The sequence below is a fragment of the Nicotiana attenuata genome, chromosome 7, assembly GCF_001879085.1.
Source record: "Nicotiana attenuata strain UT chromosome 7, NIATTr2, whole genome shotgun sequence".
NCBI lineage: Eukaryota > Viridiplantae > Streptophyta > Magnoliopsida > Solanales > Solanaceae > Nicotiana > Nicotiana attenuata.
In genome coordinates this window covers 14,658,574-14,672,955 of record NC_031995.1, presented here as the reverse complement: position 1 = coordinate 14,672,955, position 14,382 = coordinate 14,658,574, and the positions used below count along the sequence as shown (strand labels likewise).

Sequence of the window (14,382 nt, the reverse complement as noted above, 5' to 3'; positions counted from 1 at the left end):
TGAATATTTTTGAATGATCAGTCCGAAAACTGGGTAGACCGTACTATTTTAACGATTTATATTACTATTTAACCCGCAATTTTTTATTTTTTATTTTTTAGTTATTACTATGCAACTAACTCTCCTATTATAAAGAGAAGTTCTCTATCCTTACTCGATCTGAACTATCTTTGGTCGAATTGTGAACTATAGTTTTCTTGACGCTAAAGAAACAAACTACTATATCAAAAGGAGGACGACAAAACTGAGGCAGTAGAGTAAAACAAGAAGGTGGCAATGGCTTCCGAAAATAGTTCATCTAGTCCAGAAAGTCCCATGTTACAGTCAGCATCACTGTCCGGCGGTGGCGATGAAAGAGACATTTCATCAAACAGGTGGAGGGCAAAAGTGATCGACGTAAAAGAAGCTTAGAATCAGTTGCTGTTTTCGTTACCGATGATTGTGGTGAACAGTTGTTTCTGTTTCATTAACCTTGTGTCTGTCTCGCTGGTCATCTTGGCAAGCTTGAACTCGCTGCATCAAATCTTGCTAATTCCTGGGCTATGGTTACTGGTTTCTCTTTCATGGTATGCATATCTACAACTTTCATACTTATTGCTTAGTTTAAGTTAAAAAAACATTTACACATGATCAGGCAGCTTAAAAGATAATTATAGGTAACTATCTATCTATCTATATAGAATAGGAGAAGCAAAGCCACATTATTGTGCCAAGTGTCAAAACGACATATCGACACGTGTCATGTTTTAGGACATAACTCCAATAAATTTGGAGATTCAAAAAAATTTTACAAAGAAAAAAAAATACAAAAATTAAATAACTAGCCAATTCAGAAACGTGACAGTTACCACTTACATTGTTAGTAATAATAAGAAACGTGAGTGGTAACAGTTACCACTTACATTGTTAAACTACCATGACACGTTTTGATAGTAGATTTTCTATCCTTTTTATGTATTTTCACGGTAAAATAATAACTTTTTTTTTTCCAAAAAATTGATTATACATGGCATAATTAAAGGACAAGTTTTAATTTTTTTTTTTTTTTAAATTTGAGTCCACGTTTTAAGTCCCACGTTTGTGTGCCCAAGAGTCCACGTTTGTGTACCTATTTCAGTCCCACGTTTTTTGGACTCCCACGTTCAGTTTTTCAAATTTCAGATTTCTTTACTTTTTTAAAAATAAGTATTTCTTTATTGTAAATAAATTAACTGATTTTAGATATACGTTTTTTAATGATTAACTTTTAAAAAATAAATCTGATTTAGATTATTATTTAAAATTAAAAATTAAAAATGGCACATTTTAAAAATACTCTTTTAACTTTGAACCATGAAGACCGGACTTTTTTTTTATTAAAGAGCTTTATTTAATTCAAAATTTTCAAATTTATTTATTTCTAATTGATTATATGATCTTAAAACATACATTTTAACAAATTAACTAATTCAAAATTATTTGGAAATAAAAGCTCCTTCAAAAATCGATCATCTACTTTTGAACCATGAAGACCATAAATTTTTACGTATTTTACTCTTTAACTTTAAAAAGAAAACTGATTTAAAACATCACATTTAAAACCCACTTTCCCTCCAAAACCTAACCTAAGGATAATGGACAATCGCTCAACCACGCACAACTCACGAAACATACGCAGATTGAAACCCTCAAAACATACTTCTCCAAACTGGCGGCCAACTTCCATTTCTCCCGTGTTCTTAAACTCAAATCTCGCTAAAAAAATTCAAGGAAACATACGGTTTATGAAAAATATTAATCAAGGCTGTAACAATTTCAAAAAGGAAATATGTGGGAAGTAACAAATCGTTAGAATCCCGACGCTATATTCTCGATTGAATTGATTCTACCAGAAGAAAAGGTATTAAAAATATGTTATTGTCTTATACTTTGTTTTGGTAACTCTGTTTTTTTAATTTGCATGTGTGTGCATTCATGGGATAATCAGTAGCAAAACTCGATTGAAGAATCAGCGCACCAGACATATGTATCCTCAAATATCTTTCTCGGTGATATATAGATACATATATCACGTTTTGCTTCTCTATTTTTTATTTGCAAATTTGGCTTTTTTGATTTGCTATTCGTATATTTTTTTTTAATTTCTATGTGCATATACATGGGATAGTCAGTAGCAAAATCCAGTATTTAACTTGCAGATTTCCGTTAAATTGTATATTTTAGGTCTCTTTTTTTTTAACTCAATTATTTTCTTATATTTGTTTGGATCCCTAAAATTCAAGGCATATATGAAGAGAAGGAATGCAAGGTAAGTACATCGATCACTTTTAATTTGTCCTTTAAGATGACACTTATTTTACTTATACATGTGGATACATATATTTGACAATAACATTTTTAGATCTGGTCAAACTCGGATTCTTCGAAAGATACACGAAAAACTTGATTATTAGAATTCAAGGGTTTATATTCAGTAGTAAACTTTTCGTTCTTTTCGTTCTTCACAAGCAATTTTTCACTTTTCGTTCTTTTTGCTTCTTTCTTTTCTGTTATAAATTGTTCAATAAAACATGAAATACACTACTAAGAATCGAGTTTCATCTATCATACCATAATGAATTACATTCTGCGTTAAGTTAAGTTACAAGAGACTCTGTTGTACTTTGTTGAAATTTAAGGTCTTGCTTGAAACTTTATAAATTCTTGAAACTGTACCAACGCATACAAAATGTCATCTATTCTGATTTTTCAGATGTGGAATGATTATCATATAAAAGTTCTACAATCGTTATCTCCAGAAACTATAGAACAATGCATATGAATATACACATATATTCTTCATTTTCACTTTTACCTTTCACTTTTTTTTTTCTTGGGAGAATGAACAGCGTCGTGAAAATATACTTTGTAGACTAGAAAAATAACTTGACAGCATTACATCGTTCCATTTTGCTGATATGTGAATGTGTAATCTGACAAATCTCCCTAAAATTTTCCAGTCAAATAGTAATTTTTTAGTTATTAAATTATCTATCTATATTTGCAGGCAATCACTTTATTTAAATTGTAAAGTTGCAGGAAGAAGGACTAGCAACCATCATTTCACTTTTCATTGGTTGCTTTTAGGTATGACATAGTAGTTAGAACAAGTTATTAGTAAAGATATAATGAAATTATTTGAATATAAAAATCAAATTGTTATGGTGTTAAATTTTCATATTAGTTTTATGGAATAACAGAATGTAAATATTTGTTTGGAATAAAGCTGACACATTACAACAACTAAAAGAAAAGAAATGTTAGCAAATTTATATCTTCAGAATTCTATAAAGTGCATGTACTCTCTTAATCAGTTAAATAAGAACATATTATAAATATAAAGTGTTTAGCAATATAGCTATTTGATACAGAATTATCAAATCCTTTCAAATATCAATATAGCTATTTCAAAATGTGTAATTAGCTACTTTATATTTATATTGCTATCTCCCAAGGAATGCTAATGTTTAGAATGTTCACTTAGTACAACAATTTCATGGAGGCATGTATGACTCGCAGTAAGAAAAGAAGTGACTAAATATTCATGGACGTGTATGCACTCTTCGATGCGTGACTACTCTTCCAATATCAAGTTTCAAATCTATTATATGCTTTTTTGCTACGAGTCATGTGTCTAGAACTCTGCTCCTTAATGGAAACTCTATGCTCTTTTACATGTATATGCATTTCTGTCTAGGCTCAGTTCGTTATCATATTTATCAATATGATGGTAATATGACTGCTACCTGTTCATGGGAACTGTGGCTATTCCTCATGCCCTTTTTGATAAACATGCCGCTGTTTCTCCAGTTGTGTTGTAGATGTCCTTTGCGAATCTCTTTATTACCTTTTTATGCTGAGATTTACTTTTAGGTGTCCTTGTGAATCTCTTTGGTGTTTTGACTTGCATCATTACTGTTAGTAAGTAAACAGTACAATAGAGGCTTGCTCCTATATTTAAAGGCTTGCTCCTATATATTCCTCTTTATTTTCTTTCTTTTTTCTTGTGATATGTATAAGCAGTGAGTGTTGAATTCCATTAAAGAAGTCCATTTGCTTCATGTTTTAATATTTCAAATAGATGAAGGTGATGTAAATCTTATGTTCTAGAGTGGATTGCAAATTGCAGTCTTATATTATTTGTCATTTAACTACGTTTTTTGCTTTTACAATTTGCAGAGTATTTCTTGCAAACAAGTACTATTCTTGCAGCATTAGTTGCAGCGTTTGCTTTTTTTTCTTTTAATCGATCCGCGCATCGTGCGGGTACGTATACTAGTGTTTAATAATAATGATTGGTAAGTGTTGCTCCCAAACGCACACGCAAGTATACGCGGTCGTCAAGTAATAAAGTGACTAAAAGTCGGATGTCGATCCCACGAGGACTTGTGATTAACTATCAACTAAATTAGACTATCCTAATTATCTAAACAAGAATTAAACCTAGAAGTATTTGATTCTAAACTAATTAATTAAAGAAATATAAATAATGAATTTTGAATAGAGAAAGAGGGGAATTTTATGATATCAATGTAATGAAAACGATCTAGGGTTATGGGCTATCTAACAATCCTATTGTATTCTTCAATTGAACTAACTACTAATTTATCTAGTTTATTGGTTGACAGGGTTAATATTGCTCATAAGAATCTGTCGAGTTCTTACTCGCCTATTCAAGCTAACCTAACGCCTATATGTCTATGGAGTTAGAATCAACAAGAACGCATTTATAATTCCTGTAAATCAACCAAGCAAGGAAATTAGGTATATGTCTATCCTAACCGCGAATCCGTTCCCCGAGGCCCGGGTTTAACAACTTGCTCTACTCAATCCTATATGCAATCTAGAATTCCCACTTTCGAGTTCAACTCTAGATTCGTAGATAGTATTCAATTGGTGATCAAGCAATCAAATAATTAAGTGCAAGATTGAATAAATAAACCAATATGATAAACTAAGAAATCAAAATCAATATTCGAATAACAATAGTCATGAAAGAACCACAACCCTAGAACGTGAAGTTTAGCTCCACATAGACATGGTAGAAAAACAACAAATCCTACAAAGAAACATAAAAATTACTAAGTTTGGAGGAAGAAAAGACGAAACCCGGCCTCCACGGCGGCTCTGTGCTTGTGTTTTCCTCTAAAAAACGTCCTCTTTCCTTAAAATACCGTTTTTTCATGTATATATACCAAGTAGGGTTGGGCCCAAACAATTATACCTTCTCCAATGTGAAAAAGGATACTTTTTCCGGGTTGACTAGCGCGAGCTCGCGCTTCCTTCGGGCAAGACTTCGCGCATCATTCTGCCTCCAGCTCCTTAACTCGCGCGACTTCGCGCATGAGCTCGCGCATTTTTCACCCTGTTCCGTTGCGAATTTGGAAAAACGCAAAACATGAAAGTTGTAGCCCTTTGAGTTAGCTTTCCAACCATATATTGTGGAGCCCAAATGGAGTTCTGAGCAAAAAGTTATATCTATTTTACTAGACAGTGCGCAATATGCCCACTGGATTCTTTGTTCGCTCTAACTATCATCCGTTGACCCCCAAACACGATCCCGGCTTAATTTCTTGAGCTTTTACTCAGATTTCAAAGCTCCAAATCACTTGAATTCATTCCATAGCATCTATATAGCTCGGAATCACTCCTACAAGGCATAAAACACACCATTAGTGCAAAACACTAGCGATTAAAGCTCAAACTCAATCAAAGTGCAGTAAATTTGAGTGTAATAAGCGACTAAAATACGCAATTATATCCCATCATCAGTAAGTTAGAAAAAATGTAAGTAATCTCTTACATTATACTGGTGTCGGAAACAATTATAACGTTGATAGACCTTATATTAAGGAAACACATGATTTTCAGTGACATTACGGGAATAAAGCTGATAATGCATGCCTCATGTGGGATAAGGATATAGACAACTTGTTTGTTTTTATTTTTGATGTAGCATCCGTTTGTTCTTTTGTATATGACTTATCGATCTATTTAAACAAGAAAACTCGAAAATATTTAAAAGACGCTGAGTTTTACATGTAAGAATTCATCAGTGGCGAAGTCAGAAATTTCTCCAAGGGTGTTCAGACTTGAAAGAAGTAAACAAATTTTTCGACAAAGGGTGTTCATTATATGTTATATACATCTAAAATCAATATTTTACTTATATATACAGTGTAACTTTTCATAATATTTCGAGGAAGACCACCCTTAGCAAAAGGTGGCTTCGCCCCTGGGATTCATGCCTGAGATAGTACTCCAAATCTTGTCTGTACCACTCATACTTAAAGCTTTAACAATTAAGTGGACCATCAAGAAACCGTTCTATCATGTTGATGCAATTCCAGAGCTGAGAAAAAGAAATGAATAGGCAGATGCAGTAAGAAGTTAGAACTGTCAGAAGATAGTTACAGTTAGTTACTTGAGTTGAAAGCTAAGCAGAGTATAAGTTCGAATTAGGGTTCTTTTCTTCAGATTTCATTCTTATAGAATCTGACGAAGTTTAGAAGATGTTCCTCAATGTGCTTTTCATGGAAGGTGAATGCAAGAATGATGCTTGTGAGGTGTTAGAAAAATTGCCAATTAGGGATACCAATGTAGAATCTTTAAATAGTGGCTTAAATGGAAGAAACACCGAACTTGAATCTGTTGAATACATGTATCTTGATACACTTTCACAGAAAATGTGGGCGACACACTTCAAATTGATGCCTTGAAAGATCCGTATCTTGGTGATTTTTTCTTGAAAATTAAGAATGATTTGGATAAAACTAAGAAGGATTATTCAAATGTTATCAGAGGATCAGTAACTTCATTTCCTATTGAAAACATTCTGCTTAATCGCTCGAACAGGAGTTTTTCCTTGCACACTCAGTCTCAATTGTATGCTCATGTGGCTGCAAGAGATCATCGCCCCACTGCAGTACATGCCTTCATTGAAATATATCTTGTTTTCTTAGTTAGAAGGTGGATGATTCTTTTGTGTATGGGATCACGGGATATGTTTCAACACCATGCAGTTAAGGAGTCATACACATAGTGGGAGAGGACTACTGGTGCATTCTACTAACAGGTTTAACTTGTTTGGGTCTTATGATTCTATGACTAGAGTGTGGCAACCCAGATTGCCGTGGTGTGTGCATTCGTATCTTCTGCATAATAATTCTGTTCGAGAAGTTTCTGTCAGCCCAACATGTAGTTACTTAATTATATCAAAAAATAATATTGAACTTGTCGATTAACGATCTAGGTTGGCCTAAGTGGTGCACTTGAGACATTATGCGGCCAAGGATACGGAGCAAAAATGTACAGAATGCTGGGGTGCATCTACAAACATCTTGCATCATATCATTCTTCTTTTCTATAGTGATTGCTGTTATCTGGTGGTTTTCTGATATAATTCTGGTTTTACTCCATCAAGATCCTGACATAGCTAAAGAAGCTGGCGTGTTCTTGAGGTTCCTCATTCCTGGATTGTTTGCATATAGCTTTCTGCAAAACATCTTAAGATTTCTTCAGGCACAGTCAATCATCATGCCTCTGGCTTTGTGTTCAGTTGGATTTTTGGTTATCCACATTGGCATTGCCTATGCGTTGGTAAATTGGACAGATCTTGCTTTCAAAGGAGCAGCATTAGCAGCTTCAATTTCGATCTGGATCTCACTCCTCACTTTGGGTATATACGTGCTTTTCTCCAAGAGATTCAGCCATATAAGGCCAAATTGTTTCTCATTTGAGCCATTTCGTCATATTTTAACAAACTTGAAGTTGGCTTTGCCCTCTGCTGCCATGGTGTGGTGAGAATTAGCTGTCATTTTGTTATTAAGTAATATGCATTGACAATATAAATTTCTTTTACATTATAAGTGTATGTTAGCATGTTATCCACTTACCATTTTCTCAGGTGACTAATCAACAGTTATTACATAGAGTTACCTTCAATTTCCCTTAAAGTTACTTGACTTTAAATATCTTTTACACTGTAATAAAACTTAAATTCTGTGTTATTACAATAAAACACATTGCCGTCCAAGTCTTATCAATAATTTCCTATTTTGCTGTATACCAGTTTGGAGTACTGGGCTTTTGAGCTACTTGTGTTATTGGCTGGTTTGATGCCAAACTCAGGAACAAATACTTCCGTTGTTGCAATGTGGTAAGCTTCTTTCCTTGTCAACGACACATTTTCATAGTTTCGAAAGCTGAACTTAGGTTGCTAATACCAATTATTTTGGATTGTGACCTTCCAGTGTAAATACGCAAAACATTGCCTACATGATATCTTATGGTCTGAGTGCAGCTGCGAGGTAATGTGACCAACAAAAAGCTGTCAAAATTCTGAACCTTTTTTTGTTAGTTCTCCCTTAATTTTTTGCTAATACCAAATGTGTATTCTAAAACATATGCAGCACCAGAGTGGCAAACGAGTTAGGAGCTGGAAATACTGACAGAGCTAAGAATGCTATGGTTGTTACTCTCAAGCTATCTATTCTTCTTGCCATTGTAGTTGATTTTGCTCTAGGTTTTGGGCATAATGCATGGGCTGGCCTCTTCAGCGATAGCACGGAGATAATTCACAAATTTGCCTCCATGACACCTCTCCTCTTAATCTCCTTTGTGTTCGATTTCATTCAAGGAATCCTATCGGGTTAAATATTTTATTATAGTTGCACTACACTGTGTTTGTGTGTGAGGGAGACACTGTACTTTAGTTTTACACTTTAACTAGCACAAGCTAAAACATAAATTAATTGATCAGGTGTGACTAGGGGATGCGGATGGCAGCATTTGGCTATGTACATCAACTTGGCAACTTTCTATTTCATTGGCATGCCAATAGCTGGTCTTCTTGCTTTCAAGTTCAAACTACATGCTCAGGTAACTTACGTGCATCGACCACTATTTATAGCAGGTTATTTGCTTTATTGTATAAATTACCAATTATTACATGTTGCACGTCATTTTAACCTGATAGCGTAAAAAACCTATAGACTTTCCCTGTCATAGGTGTTATACTCTTTCTACATATGTAACCAAGTTTTTGTTGCTCTAACCAAGTGCTCTTTTTGGAAAATATATGTTGCAGGGCTTATGGTTGGGCTTGATTTCTGGTCTAGCCTGTCAATCTTTGGGCATGTTGCTACTGACTTTTTTGACATAATGGGGGAAAGTAGAGGTCTCACCAAATAATAATGAAGAAAATGAACTTCCAGCCCTAAGCATGAGTTCATGAGAATAACTTGCAAATCGCCATTGGTGGTCTTGTTGGCGGCTATTGATCGATGGCTAATAACTTTTCCTTCAGACTTTGATAATTTTTTGATTAATTCATTAGATTTATAATTTTGAAAATTCGTAACGTGGTGTACATAATTCAAAATAAGTCGCTTTTAGCAGAATATGAAATGCATGTAAATTATCATAATGCAGTATTAAGGATGGAAGTAGTATGTAAGTCTCAAAGGAGGAAAAAGCAATATTTCCGTTCTCTTTTCGTATTCTACTTTTTCAGTGGAGGGCTACTTTTAATAACCTTCAAGTTTGAATGCCAACAGACCATTAAAATTGTTATTCCAAAGTTAGTCAAGGTAAAAAATACAGATTCATCAATCATCTTCAACTTGTGACAAGACTTATGCCAGTGACATATGGTGAAATCTGCAATTAATCTGACTTGTAAGATAATTGTATATTCACAACTTCTGTAAATGTTCTCAGTTGATTAGACAAATACAAGACCAGTATCGAGCTTCCCTCATCTTGGATTATATCGGACTTACTCGATGTTTGAGCACAACATCGAAACAACAAAAAGAAAAGGCAGTCCGGCGTACTAAGTTCCTGCTATACACAGGTCCAGAGAAGGGATACTAAAAGAATACAGAAAATTGATACTAATATTTTCATTAAGGACGAGCATATTCACAATCAGATGAATGTCATTCACTGAATTGTTCTTAGCATAAGAATATCACATATTCAGTTCATTGAGAGAACTCACCAATCAGATGAAATCCTTATGCTAAGTAGAAGGTAAAAGAATGCTGAGAAACTGTATTCAAAAACCCATAACCTTCTATTTTAACAAATAATCTATACCTTTACATAAACATTACAAGAACAAAAAAATATCTTCCCAAATTTTGGGAGCTATTTCTGTATCACAATCAATGAAGTGCAAAAACCTATGACTGTTCTAACAACTTCCTAATAGGTCCACTGCTTTTGAGGTAGCAGCCTCAAAGGATGCTATTCCTTCTTACCTCGTGCAACATCAACCAGATATCTATTCAGATGCTGGCCAAATATCTTGGTAGAGAATGACTCAGTGACGTGTTCATGAGCATCTAGCCCCATTTTCTCTGCCATGTGAGGATCCTGAATAAGATTAGCCATTGCCAAAGAGAACTCCCGTGGGCTAGGGTCACAGAGGAAGCCGGTCACTCCATGCTTTACTGACTCCACCGGACCCCCACTGTTGCAGGCAATAACAGGTTTGTAGGCTGCCATTGCTTCCAGAGGAACAATGCCAAAATGCTCATCCTACTCTTCCCAAAAAGAAAAAAATGTGCCCGCTTTCTAGGTAAAAAGAAAAAAGAGAAAAGGCGCGAAAAATGCTCTTCCTAACATCAATCAACTATGATGGTAAAAGGATAACCTACTCTAAAGAGAGAGAGATGTTCATCCGACAAGTCCCTCTATCAAGAAAACAATGGTGTTTTTTTTCCTGGTTTGAAGAGATATCAAAATTAGACGTACCTTTGGTGTATAAAGAACACATAGGCATTGGGCAAGCATGCATTTCTTTCTGCATAGAGCAAGATGTAATTTGAATCTGACCCGCTGAGAAACACCCTTCTTCTTTCTGCCAACTTTTTTCAGTTCTTCCAGATTACTTCGACATTCTCTCTGAGCGATTATCAAGCACTGAATAGAGCAGAGAACTCATTACTTAACATGAGATTTTATTTGAGCATATATTCCGCCACTTATGGTGGACAACAGGTATGTTGGAATTCGTCTAATGAAGCATACTTCGAATCCATGTCTACGGTGCTGAAGGCATATCACAGCTTTATCAAAACATTAAGTGCAGCAAAACAATTTAGGAACTTTAACTCAGAGAAAATAAGGCTTATTTTCTCCAGCTAACTTCGATAACTGAGTAACATCTCAATAATCACCAAAAAGAAAATATATATAAATGATATTTGTATAGGTTCAGCGCACTAAATATCCTTATTATGTATACATGCAATCAGACAGGCTATATACACCAGACAAATTCATAATATCTTATTGGCTCTCCATGAACTCTGCATACCCCTAACAGAACACAAGAATTTAACTAATATACAAGATATCAAAAGTAGAATGGCCTTCTGAGTCTTTTAAGAATGCAAATCAACCATACCAGATAAATAACAGTATACCACCATCAAATAAAAGATATGAGGAGCAAAACAGAACACAAGAAATTGTCAACTGAAGAACTGAATAAACTTGCCTGCAACAGTCAAGGAAACATCATCTATGTTAACTCCTTGGCGATCATGCATTCCATGGGTGCAAAGCATGGCAAAGGCTGATATCGCCAATTCTATGTTCTTTTTCCTCTCAAATCGATTGATGGATAGAAAATTCAACCTAAAACAAATGAACAACTGAAGTTATACTAAAATCTGATGTATTATTTGTGTTTGTTCGAGCTCCCCCCCCCCCCCCCCCCCCTCTTTTTTATAGAGGGGAAAGTGCATGGAAGGGATTGTTCCGTGTTATTGCAATCAAATCTCAAACTAGAAGGATGTGCTTACTTGGTAACATTAGGTTTCTCAAACTGATCCACATTGACTGCTGGGTATAAAACAGCTGGTTTAATCCCACGTGCATCTAGATTCTTGAAGGTCTTCGCAAAAGTAGATGCAGTAAACCTGCTGTTAACCAGGATCAAATCTGCCATTCCTATAGTTTGGCAAAGCAAATAAACAAGAAGCAGATGTTTGAACAGATAAGGGAAAAAGTAGAACATTGACAAATGAGAAAAACAAACACCAATGATAAAAGACAAGACGGCCATGAAATACCTGTTGTTATTTCTTCTAAGAAGTCAATAGGTTTCCGATATATCCTCCTAAGAGCAGTTGTATGTTGCGCCAGTAAGAGATCTGGAAAATGGCAGTAGAATACAACCTGCATGAGGTATAAATTTCATATATCTCTATGATCATATCTTAATAGTTGATTTTATCAGAGCATCCAAATACCTTTGCAGACTTCTTTAACTTCAATAGTGGAATGACAACAGAGACCTGATCTGCTAGTATTACATCAAATGAAGGCCACATAAGCAACAAGGAGAGAGCAACAAACATGCACCGCAAGTATGCACATACTGCATGAAGCCGATAGAAGATATGACGGGGAAGGAAAGCACCATATACTGTAACATCAAAGACACCTGTAAAGTGTGTAATGTGTATTTACATCAGTCAAGTAAGGACATACTTGATGTTTCTTTGGCATATGACTGGAGCACAGAAAGTAAGAATTCTGACCAGACAGAGTCTCTTCAAAACATCGATTTTTATCATGGTGTGCAGTAAAAATGTGAACTTTGTGCCCCAACGAAGCAAGTTCCATAGCAGCATCAACAACTAGCCTTTCAGCTCCACCTAAACATCATAATATGTCAGACACATGAGGAGAAGAATGGAGAAATGCTACATATATTATAAAATAAGCTTCTGTTATCCCATAGATCTGCGCATTGCATAGAATATATCATCTGATAATTATGCTCACAAGCATCTGACTGACACAATGTGCACACGTAATTGTTGAGCATGACCACAAGTATACAGGAGATATTTGTATATGCAGCTGATTTGTGTCTTGACTATTCCTAGAAGGCAGAAGGCCTAACAAGTTATGATGAAGCCTATCAACACGAACAGGAGCAAATTTGCAGCCAGCTTAAGTGCAAAATCATGCATCTCTCGATCTCTCCCTCTCTCTCCTTGAATCATGCATCTCTTATTGTCAATAAATTGTAAAAGACCAAATCTTAATGCAATTTCCTTTTCTTTTCTTTATTTCAAGATATATTATAAATTAAAATTTGTATATCAGAAAAACAGCCTAAGAACTTACTTTTAGGGAATTAAGGTGGATAATTAAAGAGCCAATACTGGAAATTATTCTATTTCATCAAACTCATGTCCACCTACTCTTTTGTCCGAAAGAGAAAACTAAAAGTGACAAATTAAATCGGATTTGTCATTCGAACTGTAGGACTATAAGATGAGAGAAGACTCAAGCTTCTGATAGCTCAGCATTTAACCATCTCTTAGCCGCTCCTTTTTACCGATTCGATCAACCGTCCTCAAAAACCAACTGATTGCGAACACATAAAATACTAAAAAGCCGATGATTGTATATAATGTAAAGGGAAGAGAGTAGGTTAGTTGCATATCAACACCCCAAGCATCTGTCATGCATGCTAAAATGATAAAATTGCTAAATAACCTGACAAGAAAATGTTGTCCCCAGATACGTTATTGCTCTCATCTAAACAGACTTAACTTGATTTCTACGGCAAAAATCGTGTAGCAAACCAAGTAAACAACGAAAAAGTTTTTTAAAAGAAATTGCATGAAAGACAGGAAGTTACCAAGTCACATATAACACTCTTTTGTTTTATATTATGAGAGGAATTATTCGGGAATTCGTGGTAATTGTTCCATTAATAGTGAGTCATCCAAAGGCCTCTAGACAACTCAAAAACACAATGACCACTCCATACAAAAAGCTTTCTAATAGTATATATCATCACACTGTACAAAAATCATTCTTTCAGCAGGTCGATTAACCCAAAAAATTTAATGGGGATGATGTAAATTACTACCACCTCCTCCCTTCAATTATCTTCCTTATCAGTAAACCCATCAGTTACAATTCAATCCCAAACTAGAAAGCGCCTATATAAATCCTACTGATCTTAGCCAAAAGCTCGAGAACAGGCATATTCTCTATGTAAATCATCTATACCCCAGAGGCAGATCCAAGATTTGAACTTTACAGGTTATAGCTCGAAATTTTACCACAGCCGATTTGATCAACTGAATTTGAATTCTATTATTTGTACTTATTTAGTGGATTTTTAAACACGTATACAGGGTTTGAGCCAAAGTTATCCAAACCCATAACTTGTATACTAAGTCCGCCCCTGTCTATACCTATCCGCTTTATTCACTAAGCAACATATTGACGAATTCACTAGTTAAAGGATTCATACAATAATTTTTTTAAGACTAGACGCTAACCAAAAATGCTAAGCTCACTAGTCAGACACCCACCCCCTCC

The 14,382-nt window shown here is 34.9% G+C and overlaps 2 protein-coding genes across 6 annotated transcripts in view; one reads left to right on the top strand and one right to left on the bottom strand.

The window, feature by feature from the left end:
• On the top strand, positions 121-9,503 carry LOC109228735 (protein DETOXIFICATION 19-like). 5 transcript variants are annotated; one of them, XM_019393923.1, is made up of 9 exons: positions 122-566; positions 1,967-2,287; positions 3,026-3,105; positions 7,442-7,817; positions 8,090-8,176; positions 8,271-8,327; positions 8,430-8,487; positions 8,780-8,898; positions 9,107-9,503. In XM_019393923.1, the coding sequence occupies exons 2-8, from the start codon at positions 2,268-2,270 to the stop codon at positions 8,783-8,785; spliced, it is 684 nt and encodes a 227-aa protein (XP_019249468.1). In that variant the 5' UTR covers positions 122-566; positions 1,967-2,267; the 3' UTR covers positions 8,786-8,898; positions 9,107-9,503. The 5 variants fall into 5 exon arrangements, with proteins under 5 accessions (XP_019249465.1, XP_019249464.1, XP_019249468.1 ...); XM_019393920.1 differs by having other exon boundaries at positions 121-566; positions 1,970-3,105; XM_019393919.1 differs by having other exon boundaries at positions 121-566; positions 1,967-3,105.
• LOC109228734 (alpha-1,3/1,6-mannosyltransferase ALG2-like) overlaps positions 10,074-14,382 on the bottom strand; it is a 4,595-nt gene continuing 286 nt past the window's right edge. The window contains exons 2-8 of the mRNA XM_019393918.1: positions 12,576-12,692; positions 12,285-12,478; positions 12,105-12,210; positions 11,835-11,982; positions 11,515-11,667; positions 10,780-10,927; positions 10,074-10,563 (exon numbers count right to left, since the gene is read on the bottom strand). Of these exons, the coding sequence (XP_019249463.1) occupies positions 10,270-10,563; positions 10,780-10,927; positions 11,515-11,667; positions 11,835-11,982; positions 12,105-12,210; positions 12,285-12,478; positions 12,576-12,692 (1,160 nt within the window). The 3' untranslated portion in view covers positions 10,074-10,269. The remainder of the gene's footprint in view (positions 10,564-10,779; positions 10,928-11,514; positions 11,668-11,834; positions 11,983-12,104; positions 12,211-12,284; positions 12,479-12,575; positions 12,693-14,382) is intronic.

Coding starts and splice junctions, on each gene's coding strand:
- LOC109228735 (XM_019393920.1), top strand. CDS start 2,943: ATGTGTAATCTGACAAATCTCCCTAAAATTTTCCAGTCAAATAGTAAT. Junction 3,106..7,441: donor TTTTCATTGGTTGCTTTTAG/GTATGACATAGT, acceptor TACTCCATCAAG/ATCCTGACATAGCTAAAGAA. Junction 7,818..8,089: donor CCCTCTGCTGCCATGGTGTG/GTGAGAATTAGC, acceptor GCTGTATACCAG/TTTGGAGTACTGGGCTTTTG.